The 24,274-nt window shown below is 46.6% G+C and overlaps 1 protein-coding gene across 1 annotated transcript in view; it reads right to left on the reverse strand.

The window, feature by feature from the left end:
* The window catches only part of CNOT1 (CCR4-NOT transcription complex subunit 1), a 1,177,977-nt gene that overhangs the window by 480,498 nt on the left and 673,205 nt on the right, over nt 1-24,274 (reverse strand). The window contains exons 21-24 of the mRNA XM_069215998.1: nt 22,749-23,593; nt 8,512-8,810; nt 6,806-6,884; nt 5,888-6,118 (exon numbers count right to left, since the gene is read on the reverse strand). Coding sequence (XP_069072099.1) covers nt 5,888-6,118; nt 6,806-6,884; nt 8,512-8,810; nt 22,749-23,593 — 1,454 coding nt within the window. The remainder of the gene's footprint in view (nt 1-5,887; nt 6,119-6,805; nt 6,885-8,511; nt 8,811-22,748; nt 23,594-24,274) is intronic.

Here is a 24,274-nt window from a genome sequence, read left to right on the forward strand (position 1 = left end):
ACCCGCAGCCCCCAGGACCTGAAGGATCCGACCTCCAGTGCAGAAGTGACCCCCAGGTGGCCCTCTCCCTTGCCCAGGTGGTGGCTACCTCGAGAAGCCCCCCCCCCCCCTTTCCTGCCTGCTTCGCTGAAGAGACCCCTTGGTCTCCCATTGAAACCTATTGCAAACCCGACGCCTGTTTGCACTCTGCACCTGGCCGCCCCCGTGCCGCTGAGGGTGTACTTTTTGTGCTGACTTGTGTCCCCCCCGGTGCCCTACAAAACCCCCCTGGTCTGCCCTCCGAAATCGCGGGTACTTACCTGCTGGCAGACTGGAACCGGGGCACCCTCTTCTCCATTGAAGCCTATGCGTTTTGGGCACCACTTTGACCTCTGCATCTGACCGGCCCTGAGCTGCTGGTGTGGTAACTTTGGGGTTGCTCTGAACCTCCAACGGTGGGCTACCTTGGACCCAACTTTCAACCCTGCAGGTGGTTTACTTACCTGCAAAACTAACAAACACTTACCTCCCCAAGGAACTGTTAAAAATTGCACTGTCTAGTTTTAAAATAGCTTATTGCCATTTTTGTGAAAACTGTACATGCTATTTTGCTAATTCAAAGTTCCTAAAGTACCTAAGTGAAATACCTTTCATTTGAAGTATTACTTGTAAATCTTGATTCTGTGGTTCTTAAAATAAACTAAGAAAATATATTTTTCTATATAAAAACCTATTGGCCTGGAATTTTCTTTGAGTGGGTGTTCCTCATTTATTGCCTGTGTGTACAACAAATGCTTAACACAACCCTCTGATAAGCCTACTGCTCGACCACACTACCACAAAATAGAGCATTAGAGTTCTCTTTTTGCCACTATCTTACCTCTAAGGGGAACCCTTGGACTTGTGAATGCTATTTCTTACTTTGAAATAGTACATGCAGAGCCAACTTCCTACAGCCTCCAACTGAGGCCTCTGAACACCTCCTCTCCCATGTGGCCGCCTGTAGGAAAATTGCTCTGTATATACTATCTCAAAGTGAGAGATAGTGTGCACACAGTTCAAAGGTTCCACTTAGAAGTTGATAGTGGCGAAATTATATAATTCCAATGCTGTATTTTGTGGTAGTGTGGTCGAGCAGTAGGCTTATCAGAGGTTAGTGTTAAGCATTTGTTGTACACACACAGGCAATAAATGAGGAACACACGCTCAAAGACTTAACTCCAGGCCAATAGTTTTTATATAGAAAAATATATTTTCTTTATTTATTTTAGAAACAAGATTCAAGATTTGAGGTAAATGCAAAAAATGCAAGGTACTTCACAAAGGTAAGTAAGGAACTAACACATGCACACTGCCATTGCAGATTGTGTGTGTTGGTGGGGAGAAAAAGGTAAAGTCGACATGGCATCCTCCTCAGGATGCCATGCACACAAAATACTGCCTGTGGGATAGGTAAATCACCCCTCTAGTAGGCCTTACAGCCCTAAGGCAGGGTGCACTATACCACAGGTGAAGGTATAGCTGCATGAGCAATATGCCCCTACAGTGTCTAAGTCTATTCTTAGACATTGTAAGTACAGTTGTGGCCATATTAACTATATGGTCTGGGAGTTTGTCGAAATGAACTCCACAGCTCCATAATGGCTACAACGAATTCTGGGAAGTTTGGTATCAAACTTCTCAGAATAATAAACCCACACTGATGCCAGTGATGGCTTTATTACAAAATGTACACAGAGGACACCTTAGAAGATGCCCCCTCTATTTTTACCCAATCCTTCAGTGCAGGACTGACTGGTCTGTGCCAGCCTGCCACTGAGACGAGTTTCTAGCCCCCCCTGGGGTGAGAGCCTTTGTGCTCGGAGGACAGAAACAAAGGCTGCACTGGGTGCAGGTGCTTCTCACCTCCCCCTGCAGGAACTGTAACACTTGGCGGTGAGCCTCAAAAGCCCATGCGTTTTGTTACAGCACCCCCGCTAGTGCAGGCTTTGTTCCTGGCCACAGAGTGACAAAAGCACTCACTCCATGTGGCCAGAACCTCGTCTGGTTGTGGCAGGCTGGCAGGAACTGGTCAGCCTAACACTAGGAGTCAGACTGGTATTAAGATGCCTTCTGTGTGTATTTTTCAATAAATCCCACACTGGCATCAGTGTGGATTTATTGTGCTGAGAAGTAGGATAGCAAACTTCCAAGTATTCATGGTAGCCATTATGGAACTGTGGAGTTCGTGCTTGACAACGTCCCATATTCTTTATGGCTACCCTGCACTTTCAATGTCCCATTTTTGGCTTAGGCACTGCAGGGGCACAGTGCTCATGCATTTATGCCCTCACCTGTGGCATAGTGCACGCTGCCTTAGTACTGTAAGGCCTGCTAGTGGGGTAATATACCTATGCCACAGGCAGTGGGATGTGGGCATGGCACCCTGAGGGGAGTGCCATGTCGACTTAGTCATTTTCTCCCCACCAGCGCACACAAGCTGTGAGGCAGTGTGCACGTGCTGAGTGAGGGGTCCCCAGGGTGGCATAAGACATGCTGCAGCCCTTAGAGACCTTCCCTGGCATCAGGGCCCTTGGTACCAGGGGTACCATTTACAAGGGACTGATCTGGGTGCCAGGGCTGTGCCAATTGTGGGAACAAAGACACAGTTTAGGGAAAGAACACTGGTGCTGGGGCCTAGTTAGCAGGGTCTCAGCACACTTTCAATCATAACTGGCATGAACAAAAGGTCAAGGGGTAACCATGCCAAGCAGGCATTTCCTTACAGTAAGAAAAAATATGTTTTTCTAGATAAAAACCTATTGGTCTGGAGTTAAGTCATTTTGTTTCTTCTATTGCTTTTGTGTGCACACCAAATGCTTAACACTACCCTCTGATAAGCCTACCTGCTCGATCACACTACCACAAATAGAGCATTAGTATTATCTGTTATTGCCTGTCACGCCTCTTGGGGAACCCCTGGACTCTGCACACTATCTCATTTTAATATAGTATATACAGAGCCAGCTTCCTACAACAGTTGTTTCTCTTAGAGGACCCCCAGCATTGCTCCTACCAACTTTCTGGGGTTTTCTAGGCAGCCCACACTGCTGCCACCCCTCAGATGGGTTTATGTCCTCCTGCTGCCTGACCAGCTCAAGCTCAGGAAGGCAGAACAAAGGATTTCCTTTGGGAGAGGGGGGTATCACCCTCTCCCTTTGGAAACAGGTGTTGTATGGCTTAGGAGGGGTAGCCTCCCAAAGCCACTGTCATGCTTTGAAGGGCACATATGTTGCCCTCCTTGCATAAACCACTCAAACGATTAAGGGACCTCCAGTCCCTGCTCTGGCATGAAATTGGACAATGTAAAGGGGAGTAACCACTCCCCTGTCCATCACCACTGCCCGGAGCTCCTCCTCGATTCTGCTTTGAGTACAAGGTGGACAGAGGCCTCTGGGAGCAGCGGTTTGGCCAAGTCTGGCAGGTGACGTCACATCACCCTCCTGATTGGTGGTCACCTGGCTAAGTGACCAATCGTCCTTCCAGGGCTGTTTATCTTGGGTGGGTCCTCAGACTCGACACGCAAGACTCCAGCAGGACATCTCTGCAACATTCACTTTGACTTCTGGCAACGAGAAACCATAACTGGACTCCACAGCAACGACACTGCTCTGCAAAATTATTTCTCCGGCTTCTTGCAGCAACTGCAACATTTCCCCAGCTGTGCATCCTCGGAGGGAGGCAAATCTGCATAAGAAGCAAGAAGGAATCTCCCTTGGAGAAAAGGAGTCACTTCCCTGCATCCGCAGGCACCAACTGCAATGGTAACGAACTGCGTGGATTGCCTATCTAGAGTTTGTGAGTGTTACTATTATAAAGAGCTGTGTTTTCTTTCATCCGTTTAACTGCTGTGTGACTACAGTGGTATTGCATGAGATTTGCATGTCTCCTAGGTAAGCCTTGGCAGGGAATCCACAGCTAACTCTAGAGAGCCTGGCTACCTAGACACTGATAACACCTCACTAACAGGGGATACCTGGAACGACGTGTTAATACCACAGGTACTCACCACACACTAGGCCAGCTTTCTACATTTATTACAGACATTGACCTCAGCGGCGAAGGCTATCTTGGGGTAGAGGAATGGGTTGATGTCTATGTGGCTTTGGACGTCGAGTGCCGGGTGTAATCTGACCTCACTTTCAAATGCGATGAACAGACAGGTAATTTTCTCGACGTTCTACCTCTGAAATTTGACTGGGACCTAATTTGATGGCGCTTTTCTCTACATCTGCCTCTCTGATGTTCTTTTGGATGAGAGGAGGGCTCTTTGGAGGAATTCAGATGTTCTCCACGGCCTCTATGGAGGATCCTCCCTGCTGGAGTCCATGGAGTCTTACGTTCTCTGTCCTTCAGGGTACACCTTGATGATTTCTGGCAGTGAGGATAGGAGTCAAGACAGTGGGACTTCGGCAGGCATATAATGCAGACTGCAAGATGGTCAGTCTGGGCAGTCTTCCCACAGGAAGGTTATTCAACAAGGAGTGAAGGCATTTTTTGACAGAATAAAAAAATATATATATATTAGTATATTAGATATTGTCAGCTATCAAGTATCAATGGCATAAAATATTTTGGAAAAGATTTTGACTACTTTAGTAAAATAAAAAAATAAATGAAATAATGCAGAGCTCAGTGCTCCAGGATCCTAAGTGAAAGAGTCAGAAAAACGAACTGACCAAACGGTCACCTGTGGGGCATGATGGGATACAGGGGTACACTGAGGATCTTTAAGAGACAGTGACAGTTTTATGCGCATTCTTTGAATGCAGCCTATCGGTTAACGATGCCTCATTCCCTTTCTTGTTAAAAAGGAAGGCTTACGCAAGGCCTCCCATAGTCAGCTTTTTTTCTTGGATAACATGAATGGTATTGATTATGATTTTACAAGAAAGGTAAATGAAATCCGCCCATTTTTATCTTTTCTACAGGCTGCAGAGAAAAACATATATGGTATATACTAAAACGTTTTTCTAGATCTATAAAAGAAATGGTTAAGTGCTCCGGGGTCCCCATACGTGGAAGGGACAATTGAGTGCTTATGATACTGATGAAGATCCCCTTGAAGATAACTGACATCAGCCTGCAAGGGTGGAGGCTAGATATGGGTGCGAGCCATCACTTTCACTTTGCAAACTGTACCACCTGTGGGCTGGCAGGAGCAATAGCTGGAAAAGTTCCCAGATAGTCTGACGGAATTCAAAAGGTGAGCAGTCTGTGGTTATAAGTAAACATCAGAAATGCCATATGCTTAGGTATCAAGCAGGCTCAAAACGACACTGTCCACCAAAACATATACCACCACCTTAAAATATGAATGTAATGCATGAATATGCAATTAACTTACCAAAAGGGAATCCAGTAGAATATGTTAATTCCATCTTCTTAGCACACAAATCTTTCAGGCAATGGGCACCCATACTAACTAAACAAAAAGCATACGGGTGCAGCTCTGGGGTGTTGTACAAAAAACTCAAACCTGAAACTCACCCTACTGAAACAAAACCAAACTCAAGTCTGGGCTGCAAAAACGTTTGCAAAGTCACACATGCATTACCAACAAGACCTGCAATGCCATGCTAATATCCTGTGCACAATCCAAGTGCCAGTTACTAACAATACATAAAAGAGACTAAGCGGTAAAGAGTATTAGTTTACTCCTTAGAAAATTCACATGACCAAGGATCTTTTGTGGTTTTAATTTTACCACACACTAGCTTCAGCTGAAAAGTTTATTCAATTTTAAAACCACCTTATAAGATGTTCTTAAGCAAATGCATATTGACAAAATGTTAGTGTTCCAATTAATACCATAATAAATGCTGCAGTATGGAAATATTATTTTGTCCTGCTTACTAAAATCACTTACAGGTACATCCTTTTTAAAGCTGACACCTGTAGGCCTGGTGATGGTAATAGTTTTTGCAGTGGTGGTAGTGGTTGAGATGGTGACAATCGTGCTCACTTGACCTGCAAGAGAAGCTTTGGCTGGAACTTGGGCTTGGGCCTGAGCCTGAGCAAGTGCAATACTTCCTGGAGTAGTGATGGAACCCTGCATCTTCACTGGAGGATCTCGAGACTGCTGACCATACTCTATATACTAAAGGGCAAATAGAAGAGAGAAGAGTTACTAATGAAGCCACAATCACTTTAACAGAAAAAACAGCCCCATTAAATAAACAGTGCAGAGCACAAAAAAAACATAAATTTACTATATACCATTATGGGCAACTAACGATTCGGACACCACTTTTTCCCCCACCCACACAAGTTGGAATTAAGGAACTTCAGATTGCAATCACAGCCCATCCTTTATAATTATGTAAAATGCAGGTTAAGGGTTACTCCAAATTGTACAGTTTTTTTTTTTTAATCTGAGGGAGGTGCATTTCAATAAAAAAAGATTTATAGCTGCAAATACTACGTTTAACTAAGGCATGTGCATTTTCTTAATTCTATTACCCAAATTTTAACTAGGCCAAAATGAGTCATAACCACCCGTTTGAGATCCACAGCATACCTTTACCCTTAAGACTTTTGCAGTGGACCTCTGCCCTGGATAGAATTTGAACTCGAATGGGGTGAACTCAGATGAAAGTTAACAAAAATTTGCTTTCTATGCCAGGGCAGGGGCAAATCGCAGGGCTTTAGCAAAGAGTGCAAAGGGCTGGCAGACAGCAGGCTTTCATTTGCAACCATAACTTTCTACACCTCCACACGCCCAATCCCACCCACTCAAAAAAAGCTATTTTTAAATGTAAAAATTCAATTTTATTAAAACACTCACCTCTTGTAGGTGATGAGGGAACTGTATAAAGTGACTAATAGAAGCCAAGTGCTGACAATACTGGGGATAGTCCTTCAATCTGTCAGCAGCAAAAATATTAATCAGTCAGGGAAAGAGCACGAGAACATGCATAACATCAAGAATGCAAAAATGCAATAACCTACTGTTTCCTGGAGCAACATTCACTGTGCAACAGGCACCTATCTACAAAGACCAAGCTCCACGGATCTATCAAGTCTACTGAATATTTTAGCAAGGGGGAAAACTGCAACAAAGGCTTCGAGGTGACCTGCCAACTGGATGACAGTCAGGGAGCACACAGATAATCATACCCCAATATTATGTTATGTTACATGGGCAGACCTTGGCGTAAACACAAAGAAATACATCTGGCCACAAAGGATGGAAGCACAGACTGGACTTCCAGATAAGTTGGGTGCTTCCTGTAACGGCACTTGGAAGCAAGACTGGCAAAAGAAAAGCTGATCAGTGTTAACATCAGAAACCACAGGGGAAAGAAGGCAAATGGTAAAAATTTAAGACTTAGCTCTCTGTAGCTTGAGTCTAACGAATAAAGTACCACCACAAAGCAAGGTACCTACAACTGACTGGATACTGCTAAATGAGTATTAGAATGCTCAAATGGGTTTAGTGGGTTTTGGCACTAGTATACCTGAAAGACAACAAAATGGGTATCATGTCAACATGGATTAGCAGACCAGGCTAAGAAACTTACTCTGAAGTGCCAGAGAAGGGATGGTAGTAGATACACCATACTTATTAGAGTAGCAAAGAAGTCTTTGCAATTGAGGTTATTAGATGCTCACTGCTACCCAAAGTGCGTTTTTGTAAGAAAATACGAAGTTTAAACTATGGTTCCAAAGGGAAAGCTTAATCGTTTACGCTGAGGAGCCATATGAAGCTCTGTGACTATAGGCACACTATACTATCAAGACCAGGTGGAGATCTCAGGAACGCAAGTGGCATATAAACCGCATAGGCCAGGTTTATCTGAGGCTTCAGTAAAGTCAACACATGGAGGTCTATGAGGGAATCAAAGTTATTAGAGACGAAACAATAGCTATTATATACACTAAAAGGCACCCTACGCATTTGAGACATTACTAAGTAGAAGTCCTACAGTCATCTAGAGAACCTATAAATCAAGTGAAGTGACTGTATAGAACAATGTAGTCACAAAAGTAACTTCAGTTGGGATATTTCCACAGCAATTGGTCACAAAGGGATTTTTCACATTTACGTATGTGGGCACATGTAGATATAGACTGAAATGCAGTCTAGACCTCTAAAAACAGCCTTTACTAATTTACAGTGGTGCTTTATGCATAGATAAAACCACTAAGATCTGCATTTATATCTGAGCTTGCCTATATATTTTAATTCAACTTTGCCCAATTATCCTAAATAGCACCAACTCCCACCCCCAAGACCACTCATGAGTATGAGCAAAAGAACTCCATATGGCTTTTTCATACAAAATGACACTACCCTGCTCAGAATGGAATGATCAGTGCATTCCCCATCTTAACATGAATATAACAAAATCTGCTTATTTACAAAACTTACTATAGGTGCCAGCTATTTTTCTTTTACCCGTAAGACAAAAAAAAAAAAAATCTACATTGAGCTAGATAAAAACAAAAAAACAATTTGAACAAATTAAGTCACAAGAGCAGCACACTCACCTATTTTTAAATCTATCTAGTGCAGCAATGCCAAAATAATACATTTTGGAGGCAAAAGGCTTGCGTAAGGCTTCAAGGACATAGCGTAGGGCAAGGCCCAATGCCATGTATGTAACCAGTCCTTTCTCTATGATCCCGCCAAAGAGACAGGCTGTTATGTGCAGCTCCTTGTCTGGGTACTGGGGGAAAAAGCGGTACTCCTCAAACAAGTTCCTTAGCATACAGTTAAACACCTCTCGCTCGCGTTTAATGGTGGAGTCTTTAAACCTCTGCAGCATTTCTAACACCTGCAAACAAAATTAGAAACCCAGTTACCATTAAGAGCCCACAATGGCTTCCTCATGCGCTACATAGTATGAAAAGCATCACTTCGGAGCCACTGACATATGAGCATTGCCATAACGTAAATTAACCATTTCTTGCAAACATACAACCCATTTGACCTTCAGTCTACGGATGAAGGAGTCTGTTAAACAGCAGTAATTCCAAACAGTGCTTGTTAGAGTTAAAGTACATTGTAATTATTTGTAACGGCTAAGACCATGCACAACAAGGAATGTAAAAAGCATTGTCTACTATTAATAAACACCAACACTACTGCAAACTAACCACATCATTGAGGACATTTGAGCAGGCAAAAGAAAACAAAATCAGTGCAAAGTGGCAATAAAAAAATACTAATTTTACATACATTTTAAAACCTGAAATAAAAACTGACATCGTCTCACCAGCCCTGGCACTGAATGCACTATATGGAAGATGTGAATATCAAACCTGCAGTCAGGATGACAGACAATAGCTGATTTGTGCTCACCTCTGTGCTCTAAGCTAAGGAGGAAGACAGCAGAATAAAGTGACAGCTGAACAGACCATGGGTCGACTAAAAGCCCCTGTGATATACTGCTGCAGTTTTGCATAAATTTTTGGAAAACATGAGGCTGGCAAAACTTAGATCGTCTATGCCAGACCTGAAACTTGACTACGGTCCTGGCAGCTTCCTTCTTATATAGCTAATCATCTGCCCACCCACATTACCTGTTGTAACGTCTGCTGAATTGGGAAAACAAAACTGGGATATGTAATTGCAAGTGCTTTTATCCAGAGTGAAACAATAGCCAGCTTTGGAGGTTCAGTCCAACATTCCCAGTATGCAGTTGTTAAAAGAAAGCAGTCACTCACTGAAAAGTATGTCATTTCAACATTTCAATATAAGAGCAGGGAAGTTAATGACTGCTTGCGTTCAGGGGGGAAAACTGAAAGGAAAAAAACTAAGAGCTGCAAACCTGCATTAAGCAAGTGTAGGAAAGTCCCTTTTTTGCCATAGTTACATCCCCACTTTTTGCTTGTTGTCAGTGTGCTTAGAATGTTTTCACTATGATTCTGCTAACCAGGACCCCAGTGATAATGCGCTCTCCTCTAAATTTGGAGGCCTTGGTACCCTTTACACCCCACAAATTGCATACTGGTGTACCCCTGTAAGTCCCTTGTATATGGTATTTAATTACCCAGGGCACTGGGCCACCTGGGGTCCTCCATGAGCTGCAGGATTTATTATGCCACCCATAGAAACCCATGCAAGCTGTGTCTGCAGGCCTGCCATTTGCAGCCCGCGTGAAAAGATACATGAAACCTTTCACTACTGGTCACTACACCTGGTCACTAAGTAAGCCCCCCCCCCCCCCTTATGGTAGGCCCTTCCAGCCCTTATGGCAGGGTGCAGGTCTGTGTGTGTAAGGGCACCAGTGCAAGAGCAGAAGTGCCCCTAGGAACTCCAGTTCCAATTTCCAGGACTTCGTAAGTGCGGGGAAGCCATTTTTAGCTATGTACTGGCCATAGGTCACTACCTATGGTCCAGCTACAGAATGTTAACTCCGAACCTAGGCATGTTTGGTATCAAAAATGTCACTCATAGCTCAATACTGATGCCAGTATTGGTAGCAGGATTCCACAGTATTGCTCCAACCAGTCCTCCAAGCAGCTGCACTGCTGCAGCTCTTCAAATAGGTTTCTGCCCTCCTGCTGCTTGACCAGCTCAGACAGTGGAAGACATCACAAAGGATTACCTGTGGTATTCCCCGCTTCCCCTTGACTGGTGAATATTTCCTGAGGCTTAAATGTACCCCTCCACCTGCAGCCCCCTGGCATTGGGGAACTCAGATGGTCTAGCAACGGCCAGTGGCCTCTACATACCAGTCTAGCCGTTGATCTTCATCACCCAACTCCCTGGACCAATCCTGCAGCCTCTTTGTGACTCCGAGGTTCATCCACTGAAAAGCACTGGGCACCCAACGCTGTGTTGCACTTTCCACCTGGCCGCCACCATGCCGCTGAGGATGTGTGTTTGGTGCGGCCAAGTGTTTCTCCTAGGACTGCAGTGCTTTCTATGAATAAATTGCAGTGTCTACTTTTGAAATGGGAAAGTATTACTTACCTGTAAACTGTTTTACCTGTGAATTCTAAACAAAGAATATTTACTACTTTAAATGAAAGGTACTTTACACAGTGTAGGAAGCTGGCTCTGTATTGAAAATGTCACTTACCCAGTGTACATCTGTTCGTGGCATCAGTCGCAGTAGATTCGCATGTTCTGCAATAGCTCGCCATCTGGTGTTGGGCCGGAGTGTTACAAGTTGTTTTTCTTCGAAGAAGTCTTTCGAGTCACGGGACCGAGTGACTCCTCCTTTTGTCTCCATTGCGCATGGGCGTCGACTCCATCTTCGATTGTTTTTCCCCGCAGAGGGTGAGGTAGGAGTTGAATTGTAGTAATAGTGCCCATGCAATGGAGTGACTAAGTATGCACCTATTTAAGGTTGAGATGATACATATATAAATAATTGAAGGTAACTTCGAAACTGCTACAGGCTCCCGGGGAGGTGGGTGGGCACATGCGAATCTACTGCGACTGATGCCACGAACAGATGTACACTGGGTAAGTGACATTTTCAGTTCGATGGCATCTGTCGCTGTAGATACGCATGTTCTGCATAGACTAGTAAGCAGTTATCTCCCCAAAAGCGGTGGATCAGCCTGTAGGAGTGGAAGTAGTCTGAAATAATGTTCTTAATACAGCTTGACCTACTGTGGCTTGTTGTGCGGATAACACGTCTACACAGTAGTGCTTGGTGAATGTGTGAGGCGTAGACCATGTGGCTGCCTTACATATTTCTTGCATTGGGATGTTTCCTAGAAAGGCCATGGTAGCACCTTTCTTTCTGGTTGAGTGTGCCCTTGGTGTAATGGGCAGCTGTCGTTTAGCTTTAAGGTAGCAGATTTGGATGCATTTAACTATCCATCTGGCTATACCTTGTTTTGAAATTGGGTTTCCTGCGTGAGGTTTTTGAAATGCAATAAAGAGTTGTTTAGTCTTTCTGATGTTTTTTGTTCTGTCAATGTAATACATTAATGCTCTTTTGACATCTAACGTATGTAGTGCCCTTTCAGCTACGGTATCTGGCTGTGGAAAGAACACTGGAAGTTCCACTGTTTGATTTAGATGGAACGGTGAAATAACCTTCGGCAAAAATTTAGGATTGGTCCTTAGGACGACTTTATTTTTGTGTAGTTGTATAAAAGGTTCCTGTATAGTAAATGCCTGAATCTCGCTTACTCTTCTTAGGGAAGTAATGGCGATGAGAAATGCCACCTTCCAGGTTAGGAACTGTATTTCGCAGGAGTGCATGGGTTCAAAAGGTGGACCCATAAGTCTAGTTAGGACAACATTTAGGTTCCATGAAGGAACAGGAAGTGTTCTTGGTGGTATAATTCTCCTAAGGCCCTCCATGAATGCTTTAATGACTGGTATTTTATATAGGGAAGTTGAATAGGTAGTTTGCAGGTATGCAGATATTGCTGCAAGGTGAATCTTAATGGAAGAGAAAGCTAGGTTAGATTTTTGTAAGTGAAGCAAGTAACCCACTACATGTTCTGGAGTTGTGTGTAATGGTTGTATTTGATTAATATGGCAGTAGCAAACAAACCTCTTCCATTTACTTGCATAGCAGTGCCAGGTGGATGGCCTTCTTGCTTGTTTTATGACTTCCATACATTCTTGGGTAAGTTGTAAGTGCCCGAATTCTAGGATTTCAGGAGCCAGATTGCTAGATTCAGCGATGCTGGATCTGGGTGTCTGATCTTTTGGTTGTGCTGTGTCAACAGATCTGGCCTGTTGGGCAATTTGATGCAGGGTACCACTGATAGGTCTAGCAGCGTTGTGTACCAGGGTTGCCTTGCCCAAGTTGGTGGTATCAATATGAGTTTGAGTTTGCTTTGACTGAGTTTGTTTACCAGGTAAGGAAGGAGAGGGAGAGGAGGAAAAGCGTAAGCAAATATCCCTGACCAGTTCATCCATAGGGCATTGCCTTGGGATTGTTTGTGTGGGTATCTGGATGCGAAGTTTTGGCATTTTGCGTTCTCCCTTGTCGCAAACAAGTCTATCTGAGGTGTTCCCCAGAGTTTGAAATAAGTGTTCAGAATTTGGGGGTGAATTTCCCATTCGTGGACCTGTTGGTGGTCTCGAGAGAGATTGTCTGCGAGTTGATTTTGTATCCCTGGTATAAACTGTGCAATTAGGCGAATTTGGTTGTGAATTGCCCAATGCCAAATTTTTTGTGCTAGCAGGCTTAACTGCGTGGAGTGCGTCCCCCCCTGCTTGTTTAGATAATACATTGTTGTCATGTTGTCTGTTTTGACGAGAATGTATTTGTGAACTATTATTGGTTGGAAAGCTTTTAGTGCTTGAAAAACTGCTAGAAGTTCTAGGTGATTGATATGCAGTTTTGTTTGATGTACGTTCCATTGTCCTTGTATGCTGTGTTGATCGAGGTGTGCTCCCCACCCTGTCATGGAAGCATCTGTTGTTATTACATATTGTGGCACTGGGTCTTGGAAAGGCCGCCCCTTGTTTAAATTTATGTTGTTCCACCACAGAAGCGAGAGGTAAGTTTGGCGGTCTATTAACACCAGATCTAGAAGGTGACCCTGTGCCTGAGACCACTGTGATGCTAGGCATTGTTGTAAGGGCCTCATGTGCAGTCTTGCGTTTGGGACAATGGCTATGCATGATGACATCATGCCTAGGAGTTGTAATACCATCTTTGCTTGTATCTTTTGTGTTGGATACATGCGTTGTATGATGGTGTTGAAATTTTGAATTCTTTGTGGACTTGGAGTGGCTACTCCTTTTGATGTGTCTATTATGGCTCCCAGGTATTGTTGTACCCTGCGTGGCAGAATTTTGGATTTTGTGAAATTGACGGTGAACCCTAGTTTGAAGAGGGTTTGTATGATATGATTTGTGTGATTTGAGCACTCTATTAACGAATGGGCCTTGATTAGCCAGTCGTCTAGATATGGGAACACATGTATCTGCTGCCTTCTTATGTGTGCTGCGACTACCGCTAGACATTTGGTAAAGACTCTTGGTGCGGTTGTTAATCCGAAAGGCAGTACCTTGAATTGGTAATGTATGCCTTTGAATACAAACCTTAGGTATTTCCTGTGCGATGGGTGTATTGGTATATGGAAATAAGCATCCTTGAGGTCTAAGGTTGCCATGTAGTCGTGCAGTTTTAGCAATGGCAATACTTCTTGTAGTGTGACCATGTGGAAGTGGTCTGATTTGATGAGTGTTCACTACTCTGAGGTCTAGGATTGGTCTCAGTGTTTTGTCCTTCTTTGGTATCAGAAAGTACAGTGAGTAAACACCTGTGTTTATTTGTGTGTTTGGCACTAATTCGATTGCATTCTTTTGCTATAGTGCCTGCACTTCTATCTCCAGGAGATTGGAATGGTGTGTTGTTAAATTTTGTGCTTTTGGTGGTATGTTTGGAGGGAATTGTAGAAATTCTATGCAATAACCATGTTGGATAATCGCTAGAACCCAAGTGTCTGTAGTGATTTCCTCCCATGCTGTGTAATAATGACCTATTCTTCCCCCCACTGGTGTTGTGTGGAGGGGGTGAGTGACCTGTGAGTCACTGTTTAGTAGTAGGGGCTTTGAAATCTTCCTCTATTTCTAGGGAATTGCCCTCCTCTATATTGTCCCCGAAAACCTCCTCTATACTGTCCCTGGTAACTGGACGGTGTGGCTTGTGAGGTGCTGGCTTGTGTGCTTTGACCTCGAAACCCCCCTCGAAAGGGCATTTTACGGAATGTGCTGTAATTTCCTCTGCTCTGCGGGGAGTAGAGTGCGCCCATGGCTTTGGCAGTATCCGTATCTTTTTTGAGTTTCTCAATCGCTGTGTCCACTTCTGGACCGAACAGTTCTTTTTCATTAAAAGGCATATTGAGAACTGCTTGTTGAATCTCTGGTTTAAATCCAGACGTTCGGAGCCATGCATGCCTTCTGATAGTTACAGATGTATTAATTGTCCGTGCAGCTGTATCTGCAGCGTCCATGGAGGAGCGGATTTGGTTGTTGGAAATTGTCTGTCCTTCCTCGACCACTTGCTTTGCCCTATTTTGTAAGTCCTTGGGCAGATGTTCAATGAGATGTTGCATCTCGTCCCAGTGGGCTCTGTCATAGCGCGCAAGTAGTGCCTGGGAGTTCGCGATGCGCCACTGGTTTGCAGCTTGTGCTGCGACTCTCTTACCAGCTGCATCGAACTTGCGGCTTTCTTTATCTGGGGGTGGTGCATCTCCAGATGTGTGGGAGTTGGCCCTTTTCCTAGCTGCTCCTACAACAACAGAGTCTGGTGGCAGCTGTGTAGTGATGAAAACCGGGTCCGTAGGAGGCGGCTTATACTTTTTTTCCACCCTTGGTGTGATTGCCCTACTTTTGACCGGCTCCTTAAATATGTCTTTTGCGTGCCGGAGCATACCAGGGAGCATAGGCAGGCTTTGGTATGAGCTGTGGGTGGAGGAGAGTGTGTTGAATAAGAAATCATCCTCGACCTGTTCTGAGTGGAGGCTTACGTGGTGAAATTGTGCTGCTCTAGCCACCACCTGAGAGTACGCGGTGCTGTCTTCTGGTGGAGATGGCTTTGTAGGGTATGCCTCCGGGCTGTTATCTGACACTGGGGCATCGTATAGGTCCCATGCGTCCTGATCTTGGTCACCCTGGCTCATGGTGGTGTGAGCTGGGGAGTGTGAAGGAGTTTGTGCTGGTGAAACGTTAATCACGGGCGGAGGAGAGGGTGGTGGTGTAACTCTTTTCACCACTTTTGGTTGTGGTGTTTGTTCCGTCTGGAACTCCAACCTCCTCTTTCTCCTAATGGGGGGAAGGGTGCTTATTTTTCCTGTCCCCTGCTGAATGAAGATACGCTTTTGCGTATGGTCCACATCAGTTGCTTGTAGCTCTTCCTCAAACCTATGCTTCTGCATTTGGGAGGTTAGCGAGTGCTCTTCTGTATAAGAGCCTGAAGCTGGGTCGCTTGCAGTTTGTTTCGGCATCGAAACTTTGTCTGCGTGTTTTTCCGGCTCCGAGGTGACTTTTTTCCTTTTCGGGGCCGAAACCTCTCGGCGTCGATCTGTTTCGGTGCCGCTGTCTCGGCGTCGAGCCGTGTCCACACCGGCATCTCGGTGTCGAGGCTTGTCTCCAGCACTTTCTCGGTCCCGAGAAGGCTGCGTGCCGGTGTCTCGACCGGAGTCGGACGATCTCGGCACTGTTTGGGCCTTTTTCGGTGCCGACGGTCGGTCACCGAATTTATGGGTCGAGCCATGGCCTGGTGGCAGTGGCATCCCCTGGGCCTTGTAAATGTTTCTCTGTTTGTTTTTCGACGTCTTACTCACGGTTTGTGTATCGTCGAATTCTTCGGAGTCTGAGTCTTGGATCGAGAAGGTACCTTCCTCTTCCTGTTCCTCGAACTCCCGTTGGGCTGTCGGTGCGGACGCCATCTGAAGTCTTCTGGCTCGACGGTCTCGGAGTGTTTTTCGGGACCGGAACGCACGACAGGCCTCGCAGGTGTCTTCGCTGTGCTCAGGTGACAGGCACAGGTTGCAGACCAAGTGTTGGTCTGTGTAGGGGTATTTATTGTGGCATTTGGGGCAGAAACGAAACGGGGGATCGAAAAACTACCCCGAAGGGCACCGGAGCTCTTCGATCTTCGATGCGGTGTTGAATGTAAGTACGCCGATCCCGAACGCAACAATACCGACGAAAATCTTCCGAAATTAGCTAATTTTCCGTTCCGAAACTCGGAGCGACAGGAACACGTCCGAACCCGATGGCGGAAAAAAAACAATCGAAGATGGAGTCGACGCCCATGCGCAATGGAGACAAAAGGAGGAGTCACTCGGTCCCGTGACTCGAAAGACTTCTTCGAAGAAAAACAACTTGTAACACTCCGGCCCAACACCAGATGGCGAGCTATTGCAGAACATGCGTATCTACAGCGACAGATGCCATCGAACATACTATTTCAAAGTGAGAAATAGTGTGCACAGAGTTCAATGGTTTCCCTTAGAGGTAAGACAGTGGCAAAAATAGATAATTCGAACAGACCCAAGAAGGCACAGAAAGTACACCCTCAGGGGCACAGGGGGTGCCGGGTGCAGTGTGCAAACAGGTGTCGGGTTTTAGATAGGAAGTAATGGAGGGACCTGGGGGTCACTCTAACAGTGCAGGCAGGCACAGAGGGGGCTCCTTGGGGCAGCCACCAGCTGGGCTAGGCAAAGGGTCGCCTGGGGGTCACTCCTGCATCGAAGTTTGGTTCCTTCGGGTCATGGGGGCTGCAGGTGCAGTGCTGGTTCCAGGCGTCGGGTCCCTTGTTACAGGCAGTCGCGGTCAGGGGGAGCCTATGGATTCTCTCTGCAGGCATCGCTGTGGGGGTGTTAGGGGGGTCGTCTCTGGTTACTCATGGGCTCGCAGTCACCGGGGAGACCTCCCTGAGGTGTTGGGTTTTCTGCAGGTCGAGCCGGGGGCGTTGGGTGCAGAGTGGAAAGTCTCAAGCTTCCACTGGGAAACGTGAAGTCTTTAAAGTTGCTTCTTTGTTGCAAAGAAGTTGCAGGTTTTTAAACAGAGCCGCTGTTCACAGGAGTTTCTTGGTCCTTGGGTGCAGGGCAGACCTTTGAGGATTCAGAGGTCGCTGGTCCCTGTTGGATGCGTCGCTGTTGCAGTTTTCTTCGAAGTTGGGAGACAGGCCGGTAGGGCTGGGGCCAAAGCAGTTGTCTCAATCTTCTCTGCAGGGCTTCAGGTCAGCAGTCCTTCTCGTTAGGTTTGCAGGAATCTAGTTTCCTAGGTTCTGGGCAGCCCCTAAATACTGAATTTAGGGGTGTGTTTAGGTCTGGGAGGGCAGTAGCCAATGGCTACTGTCCTTGAGGATGGTTACACCCTGCTTGTGCCTCCTCCCTGTGGGGAGGGGGAACATTCCTAATCCTATTGGGGGAATCCTCCATCCATAAGATGGAGGATTTCTAAAAGTAAAGGTCACCTCAGCTCAGGACACCTTAGGGGCTGTCCTGACTGGTGGGTGACTCCTTGTTTTTCCCATTATCTCCTCCAGCCTTGCCGCCTAAAGTGGGGGCAGTGGCCGGAGAGGCGTGCATCTCCACTAGCTGGGATGCCCTGTGGCGCTGTAACAAAGGGGGTGAGAGCCTTTGAGGCTCACCGCCAGGTGTTACAGTTCCTGCAGGGGGAGGTGAGAAGCACCTCCACCCAGTACAGGCTTTGTTCCTAGACAGAGTGACAAAGGCACTCTCCCCATGTGGCCAGCAACATGTCTGGTGTGTGGCAGGCTGGCAGAAACTAGTCAGCCTACACTGGAAGTCGGGTATGTTTTCAGGTGGCATCTCTAAGATGCCCTCTGAGTATGTTTTACAAGAAATTGCACACTGGCATCAGTGTGCATTTATGGTGCTGAGAAATTTGATACCAAACTTCCCAGTTTTCAGTGTAGCCATTATGGTGCTGTGGAGTTCGTGTTTGACAGACTCCCAGACCATATACTCTTATGGCTGCCCTGCACTTACAATGTCTAAGGTTTTGCTTAGACACTCTAGGGGCATAGGGCTCATGCACCTATGCCCTCACCTGTGGTATAGTGCACCCTGCCTTAGGGCTGTAAGGCCTGCTAGAGGGGTGACTTATCTATGCCATAGGCAGTGTGAGGTTGGCATGGCACTGAGGGGAGTGCCATGTCAACTTAGTAATTTTCTCCCCACCAGCACAGCTGGTCAGAGAGGATCCCCAGGCGACTCAGACGTGTCCACCCTGGGCTAACCTCTCCAGACCCCCACGACGATGCGTGCAGAGGGAATCCCGAGGATCCCCCTGACCATAACTGTCCGGTACGAAGATATCCGGCGCCTGGAGAAGCACTGCGCCTGCAGACCCCCAAGCCCGAGAGAAAACGACCACCTGTGCAGCAACAACTGGCAGGTGGTCCTCACCCTTGCCGAGTCGGTGGCTTGCCCGAGAGGCCCCCCGTGCCCTGCCATCAATGCTTAAGTGACCCCTGGGTACCTCAATAGAGTTCTATTGAGAAACTGATACCCTTTTTGCACACTGCACCCGGCCGCCCCTGTGCCGCTGAGGGGGTTGTTTTTGTGCCTACTTGGGGCCCCTCCAATGCTCTTTCAAACCCTCCCACCCCCAGCCCACGTCTGCTCTCCGACAACGCAGGTTCTTACCCTCAAGCAGAACAGAACTGGAGTACCTCCTGTCTCCATAGGGACCCACGTTATTTTGGATCCTGTTTGACCTCTGCACCTAACCGACCCTGTGTTGCTGGGTGTTTGGGGTTATCTTGAACCCCCAACAGTTGGCTACCTATGCACCGGAGATTGAACCTGTAAGTTTACTTACCACAAACTGTACCTTACTTACCTCCCCCAGGAACTGTTGAAAATTGCAGTGCCCACTTTTAAAATAGCTTTTTGCCATTTTAAAGAAAATGTTGTATATTGTTGACTCCATTCAAAGTTCTAAGTATTACTGTGTGTAAGGAAATGGCTCCATGTTGCAGTTACCCCCCACTTTTTGCCTGATACTGACGCTGACTTGACTGAAGTGTGCTGGGACCCTGCTAACCTGGCCCCAGAACCAGTGTTTTTACCTAAAATGTACCATTGTTTCCACAATTGGCACACAGATAAGTCCCTTGTAAAAGGTGCCAGGGATACCAACGCCCTGTGCCCAGTGAAGGTCCCAAAGGGCTGCAGCATATGTTGTGCAACCCTAAGGGACCCCTCACCTAACCCATGCACACTGCCATTCCAGATTGTGTGTGTTGGAGGGGAGAAAAAGGCAAAGTCGACATGGTATCCCCCTCGGGATGCCATGCCCACAAAATACTGCCTGCGGCATAGGTCACCCCTCTAGCAGGCCTTATAGCCCAGGTGAGGGCATAGCTGCATGAGCAATGTGCCCCTACAGTGTCTAAGTCTATTCTTAGACATTATAAGTACAGGGTGGCCATATTAAGTACATGGTTTGGGAGTTTGTCAAAACGACCTGCACAGCTCCATAATGGCTACACTGAATACTGAGAAGTTTGGTAACAAACTTCTCAGGTTAATAAACTCACACTCATGCAAGTGTTGGATTTGACCCCCCCCCCCCCCTGTAATTTACCTAATCCTTCAGTGCAGGACTGACTGGTCGGTGCCAGCCTGCCACTGAGACTAGTTTCTGCCCCCCCTGGATTGAGGGCCTTTGTGCTCGGAGGCCAGAAACAAAGCCTGCTCTGGGTGGAGGTGCTTCACCCCCCCCCCTCCTTTGCAGGAACCGTAATACCTAGCAGTGAGCCTCAAAGGCACAGGCTTCGTGTTACAATGCCCAAGGGCACTCAAGCTAGTGGAGATGCCCGCCCCCCTGGACACAGCCCCCACGTTTGGCGGCAAGTCCAGGGGAGATAATGAGAAAAACAAGGAGGAGTCACCCACCAGTCAGGACAGCCCCCAAGGTGTCCTGAGCTGAGGTGACCCCTGCCTTTAGAGGCTGGTCACTCCTGCACGGGTAGTTGGTGCCTCTCGGGCCTGGGGGCTGCTGGTGCAGTGCTTCTTCCAGGCGTCGGGTTCTTTGTTACCGGGCAGTCGCTGTCAGGGGGACCCTCTGGATTCTCTCTGCAGGCATCGCCGTGGGGGTGCTGGGAGATCATCTCAGGGTGTCCACGTCATGGGAGTCTCCTGGGTGTGTTGGGGACTCACGCTTCAGGAGTGAGGTGGGAGTCCCTTTAAGGAATGGTTTCTTACCTGTAACTCCAGTTCTCTCGTAGGGGTATTTCCATGATAGTCATAAGCACTGAATAGTTCTGCGCGCCTGCGGGGACCCTGGAGCACTGATCTGAAATATATTAAGTGCAGATACCAGCCCTTTTGAAAGGGGCCTGTCAAAACCACTTAAGAATAACACTGTGCAGCCTATGTGAACAGCTACACAGGCCAAATTGTTGGAAAGAAAGACAGCTGTAGTGTAAATACACCTTCAAACACACATTTATTCTAGAAATGTAATAAAAAATACATTCTCACACTTTATTTACCCCTCCAATGAAAATAAAACAATGCAGGGCAGTGTAGCCCATAGGCTGCCATTATACAGGATGTAAACAGAGCTGTGCCTTTAAGAAAGTAAAGTCTTCCTGTATCCCATCATGCACAGCAAAAGGCAGTTGCCTCAGTTCTTTTTTGTAGGCTTGTAACATGACATGAAGAAACAAAACATTTGTTGTAGTACTAACATCGTTATCATTATTGCAACTTTTCCTATGTCAACTTCCACCGGGGAGGAGGGAGGGTTGCTTATGACTATCATGGAAATACCCCTACGAGAGAACTGGAGTTACAGGTAAGAAACCATTCCTTCTCTCGTAGGGGATTTCCATGTATAGTCATAAACACTGAATAGACTAGAAAGCCCATCCCCATAACCGCGGTGGAGTAGACCGAATAATACTGAAGCCATAAATCATGCAAATAAATTCTTGAGAGAGGCCTGTCCGACCTGCGCATCTGCCCTAGCATCTGTATCAAGGCAGTAATGCTTAGTGAAGGTATGGACCGATTTCCAAGTGGCCACTTTGCATATTTCTGCCAAAGGAATATTTCTCATTAAGGCAGCGGTAGCTGCCTTCCCTCTAGTAGAATGGGCTTTTGGTCTGCCATCAAGAGATTTATTTGCTAACTGATAACAAAAACCTATACATGAAACAATCCACCTGGATAAGGATTGTTCTAACTGGGCCATAGTTAATAAACAGCTGCTGTGATTTACCCAAGCATTTTGTCCTATCCAAGTAAAATTTTAAAACCCTCTTTACGTCCAGAGAATGCAGGGTTCTCTCTGCAGGGGTAGTTGGATTTTGGAAGAAAGGTGGTAATGAAATGGTTTGATTCACATGAAAGTCCGAAACGACTTTTGGTAAATATTTTGGATGTGTCCTCATCACCACTTTCGAAGAATGAAAAACCATGTAGAGTTCTTGAGCGCAAAGGGCCTGGTTCTCACTGACCCTACGAGCTGATGTGATTGCAACCAGAAAAGCAGTTTTCCATATAAGATGTTGAAGAGATGCTTTATGGATCGGTTCAAACGGAGGTAGCATCAGACGTGAGAGGACAATATTCTGTTCCCATGGAGAAGATGGTCTCCTAATGGGAGGAAAGACCTTTTTCAAACCCTCCAGGAAGTCCTTTATGATTGGAATCCTAAAGAAAGAGGTTTGAGAGGGGCTCTTTCTATATGCAGTTAGAGCCGCCAGGTGTACTTTTATTGATGACAATTGCAATCCAGACTTCGCCAAACCTAATAAGTATGGCAGAATGGTCTCCTCTCCGCAGGATATTGGGTCGGCGTTATTGTCCAAGCACCACACGCAGAACCTTTACCACTTGCAGGCATAAACTGTCCTTGTGGAAGGGCGCTTTGCTTCCCTTAGGATCTCCATGCAGTCCTGAGGTAGGTTCAGGTGACCACATTGTACTAACTCAGGAGCCATGCTGCCAAATTCAACGATGAGAGGTTGGGATGAGATATCTGGCCTCGGAAATTCGTGAGAAGGTCTGGGCGATGTTTGGCTTGAGTGACCGGTGAAGGAGGTCTGGAAACCACCACTGGCGTGGCCATTCTGGGGCAATTAGAATCATCTTGGCGTGAGCATTGGACATCTTCTGGGAGGACTGCCGGTATCAGGGGAAGCGGTGGAAAGGCAATGGAATGCTCCTGACCAGTTTATCCACAGGGCATTCCCCTGCGTCCCTGGATGGTAATATCTGGAGGCGAAGTTTTGGCATTTTTTGTTTTCTGGGGTTGCGAATAGGTCTATAGAGGGGGTACCCCACATGGCAAAAATGGAACGGACGTTGTCGTGCAAAACCCATTCGTGGTTCTCGTCTATTGCGCGGCTGAGGGCATCCGCTTGAACATTCTGTATGCCCGGAAGGTGAGTTGCCACTAGCGACAGGTTCCGGACTAGAAGCCAGTGCCAGATTGTTTGAGCCTCTGTCAATAGGGTCCTGGACCTGGTGCCTCCTTGTTTGTTTAAGTAATACATGGTGGCCACGTTGTCAGTCTGGAAGAGCAGAGTTTCCGTCTTCAGAGATGGGAGGAAGGCCTTGAGCGCAAGATGGACTGCGCGAAGCCCCAACAGGTTGATATGATACAGACGCTCTATCTGTGACCACTTGCCTTGGACTCTAAGGTGATCCATATGCGCTCCCCATCCGAGCAGCGATGTGTCTGTTACGATGGTTTGAGCTGGAGGTTGTTGCTGGAATGGAATCCCCACCACTGGAGGGATTGTAAGGGGTGGGGAGAAAGAAGGACTCTGCTCTCCCAATCGTCCACTAGTTGACACCATTGATCCTCCAGACATTCCTGTAAGGGTCTCATAAGAAGGCGAGCATTGGGAATGAGGTGGATGCAAGACGCTATCGAGCCCAGGAGAGAGGATATCGCTCTTGCAGTGGTCTGAGGTGTTCTCGAGCTGCTGGCATTTTTGGAGAATTGATAACCATCGTTCCTCCGAAGGAAATACCTTTCCTTGTTTGGTATCTATGCTGGCACCTAAGTAATGCAGCCTCTGAACAGGTGTTGCTGTGGACTTGAGAAGATTGACTTGAAGGCCCAGGCTCTGGAGAAGCTGCTGAGACCAGTTGAAATGCTGTTGAGCCTCTAGATAGGTGGAGACTTTTATGAGCCAATCGTCTAGATAAGGGGTAGACGAATATTCGATGCTTCCTCAAATGGGCTGCCACCACCGCCATGCATTTGGAAAAAGTTATTGGTGCGGATTTGAGGCCGAAGGGTAGTACCGTAAATTGGTAATGAATTTTTCCGACGATGAACCTTAGAAACTTTTGATGCTTCTCGATCACCAGAATGTGAAAGTAAGCGTCATGGAGGTCTATCGCGCAGAGTCAGTCGCCCTGACGAAGTTGAGGGTAAATTTGGTGCAAGGATAGCATCCTGAATTTTTCTCTGCGAATCCACTTGTTTGCTACCCTTAGGTCTAGAATGGGATGAAACTCTTGTTTGTCTTTCTTTGGTACCAAAACATACCGAGTAGATTCCCTTTCCGTGCTGATTGATCGGGACGGATTCTATTGCTCTCTTTTGTAATAGGGTTGCTATTTCTAATTGAAGAGCTTCGAGGTGGTGACTGATTGGTTTGGGTGGAACAGACGGAGGAGGAGTGATGAACCTGAGAGCGTAGCCATTCCGCACAATATTCAACACCCAGGCGTCTGATGTGATGCGTTGCCACTCGTCCAGATGATTTGAGATACTTCCCCCTACCGGAGTGGGTAACGGAGGAGGGGGAAGCGAGCATTCAGGGCTTAGACGCTGGTGCCTGACGAGTTGTCTGGGTTTGCGGTGTAGAACGAC

The sequence above is a fragment of the Pleurodeles waltl genome, chromosome 12 (genome assembly GCF_031143425.1).
Source record: "Pleurodeles waltl isolate 20211129_DDA chromosome 12, aPleWal1.hap1.20221129, whole genome shotgun sequence".
Classification (NCBI taxonomy): domain Eukaryota; kingdom Metazoa; phylum Chordata; class Amphibia; order Caudata; family Salamandridae; genus Pleurodeles; species Pleurodeles waltl.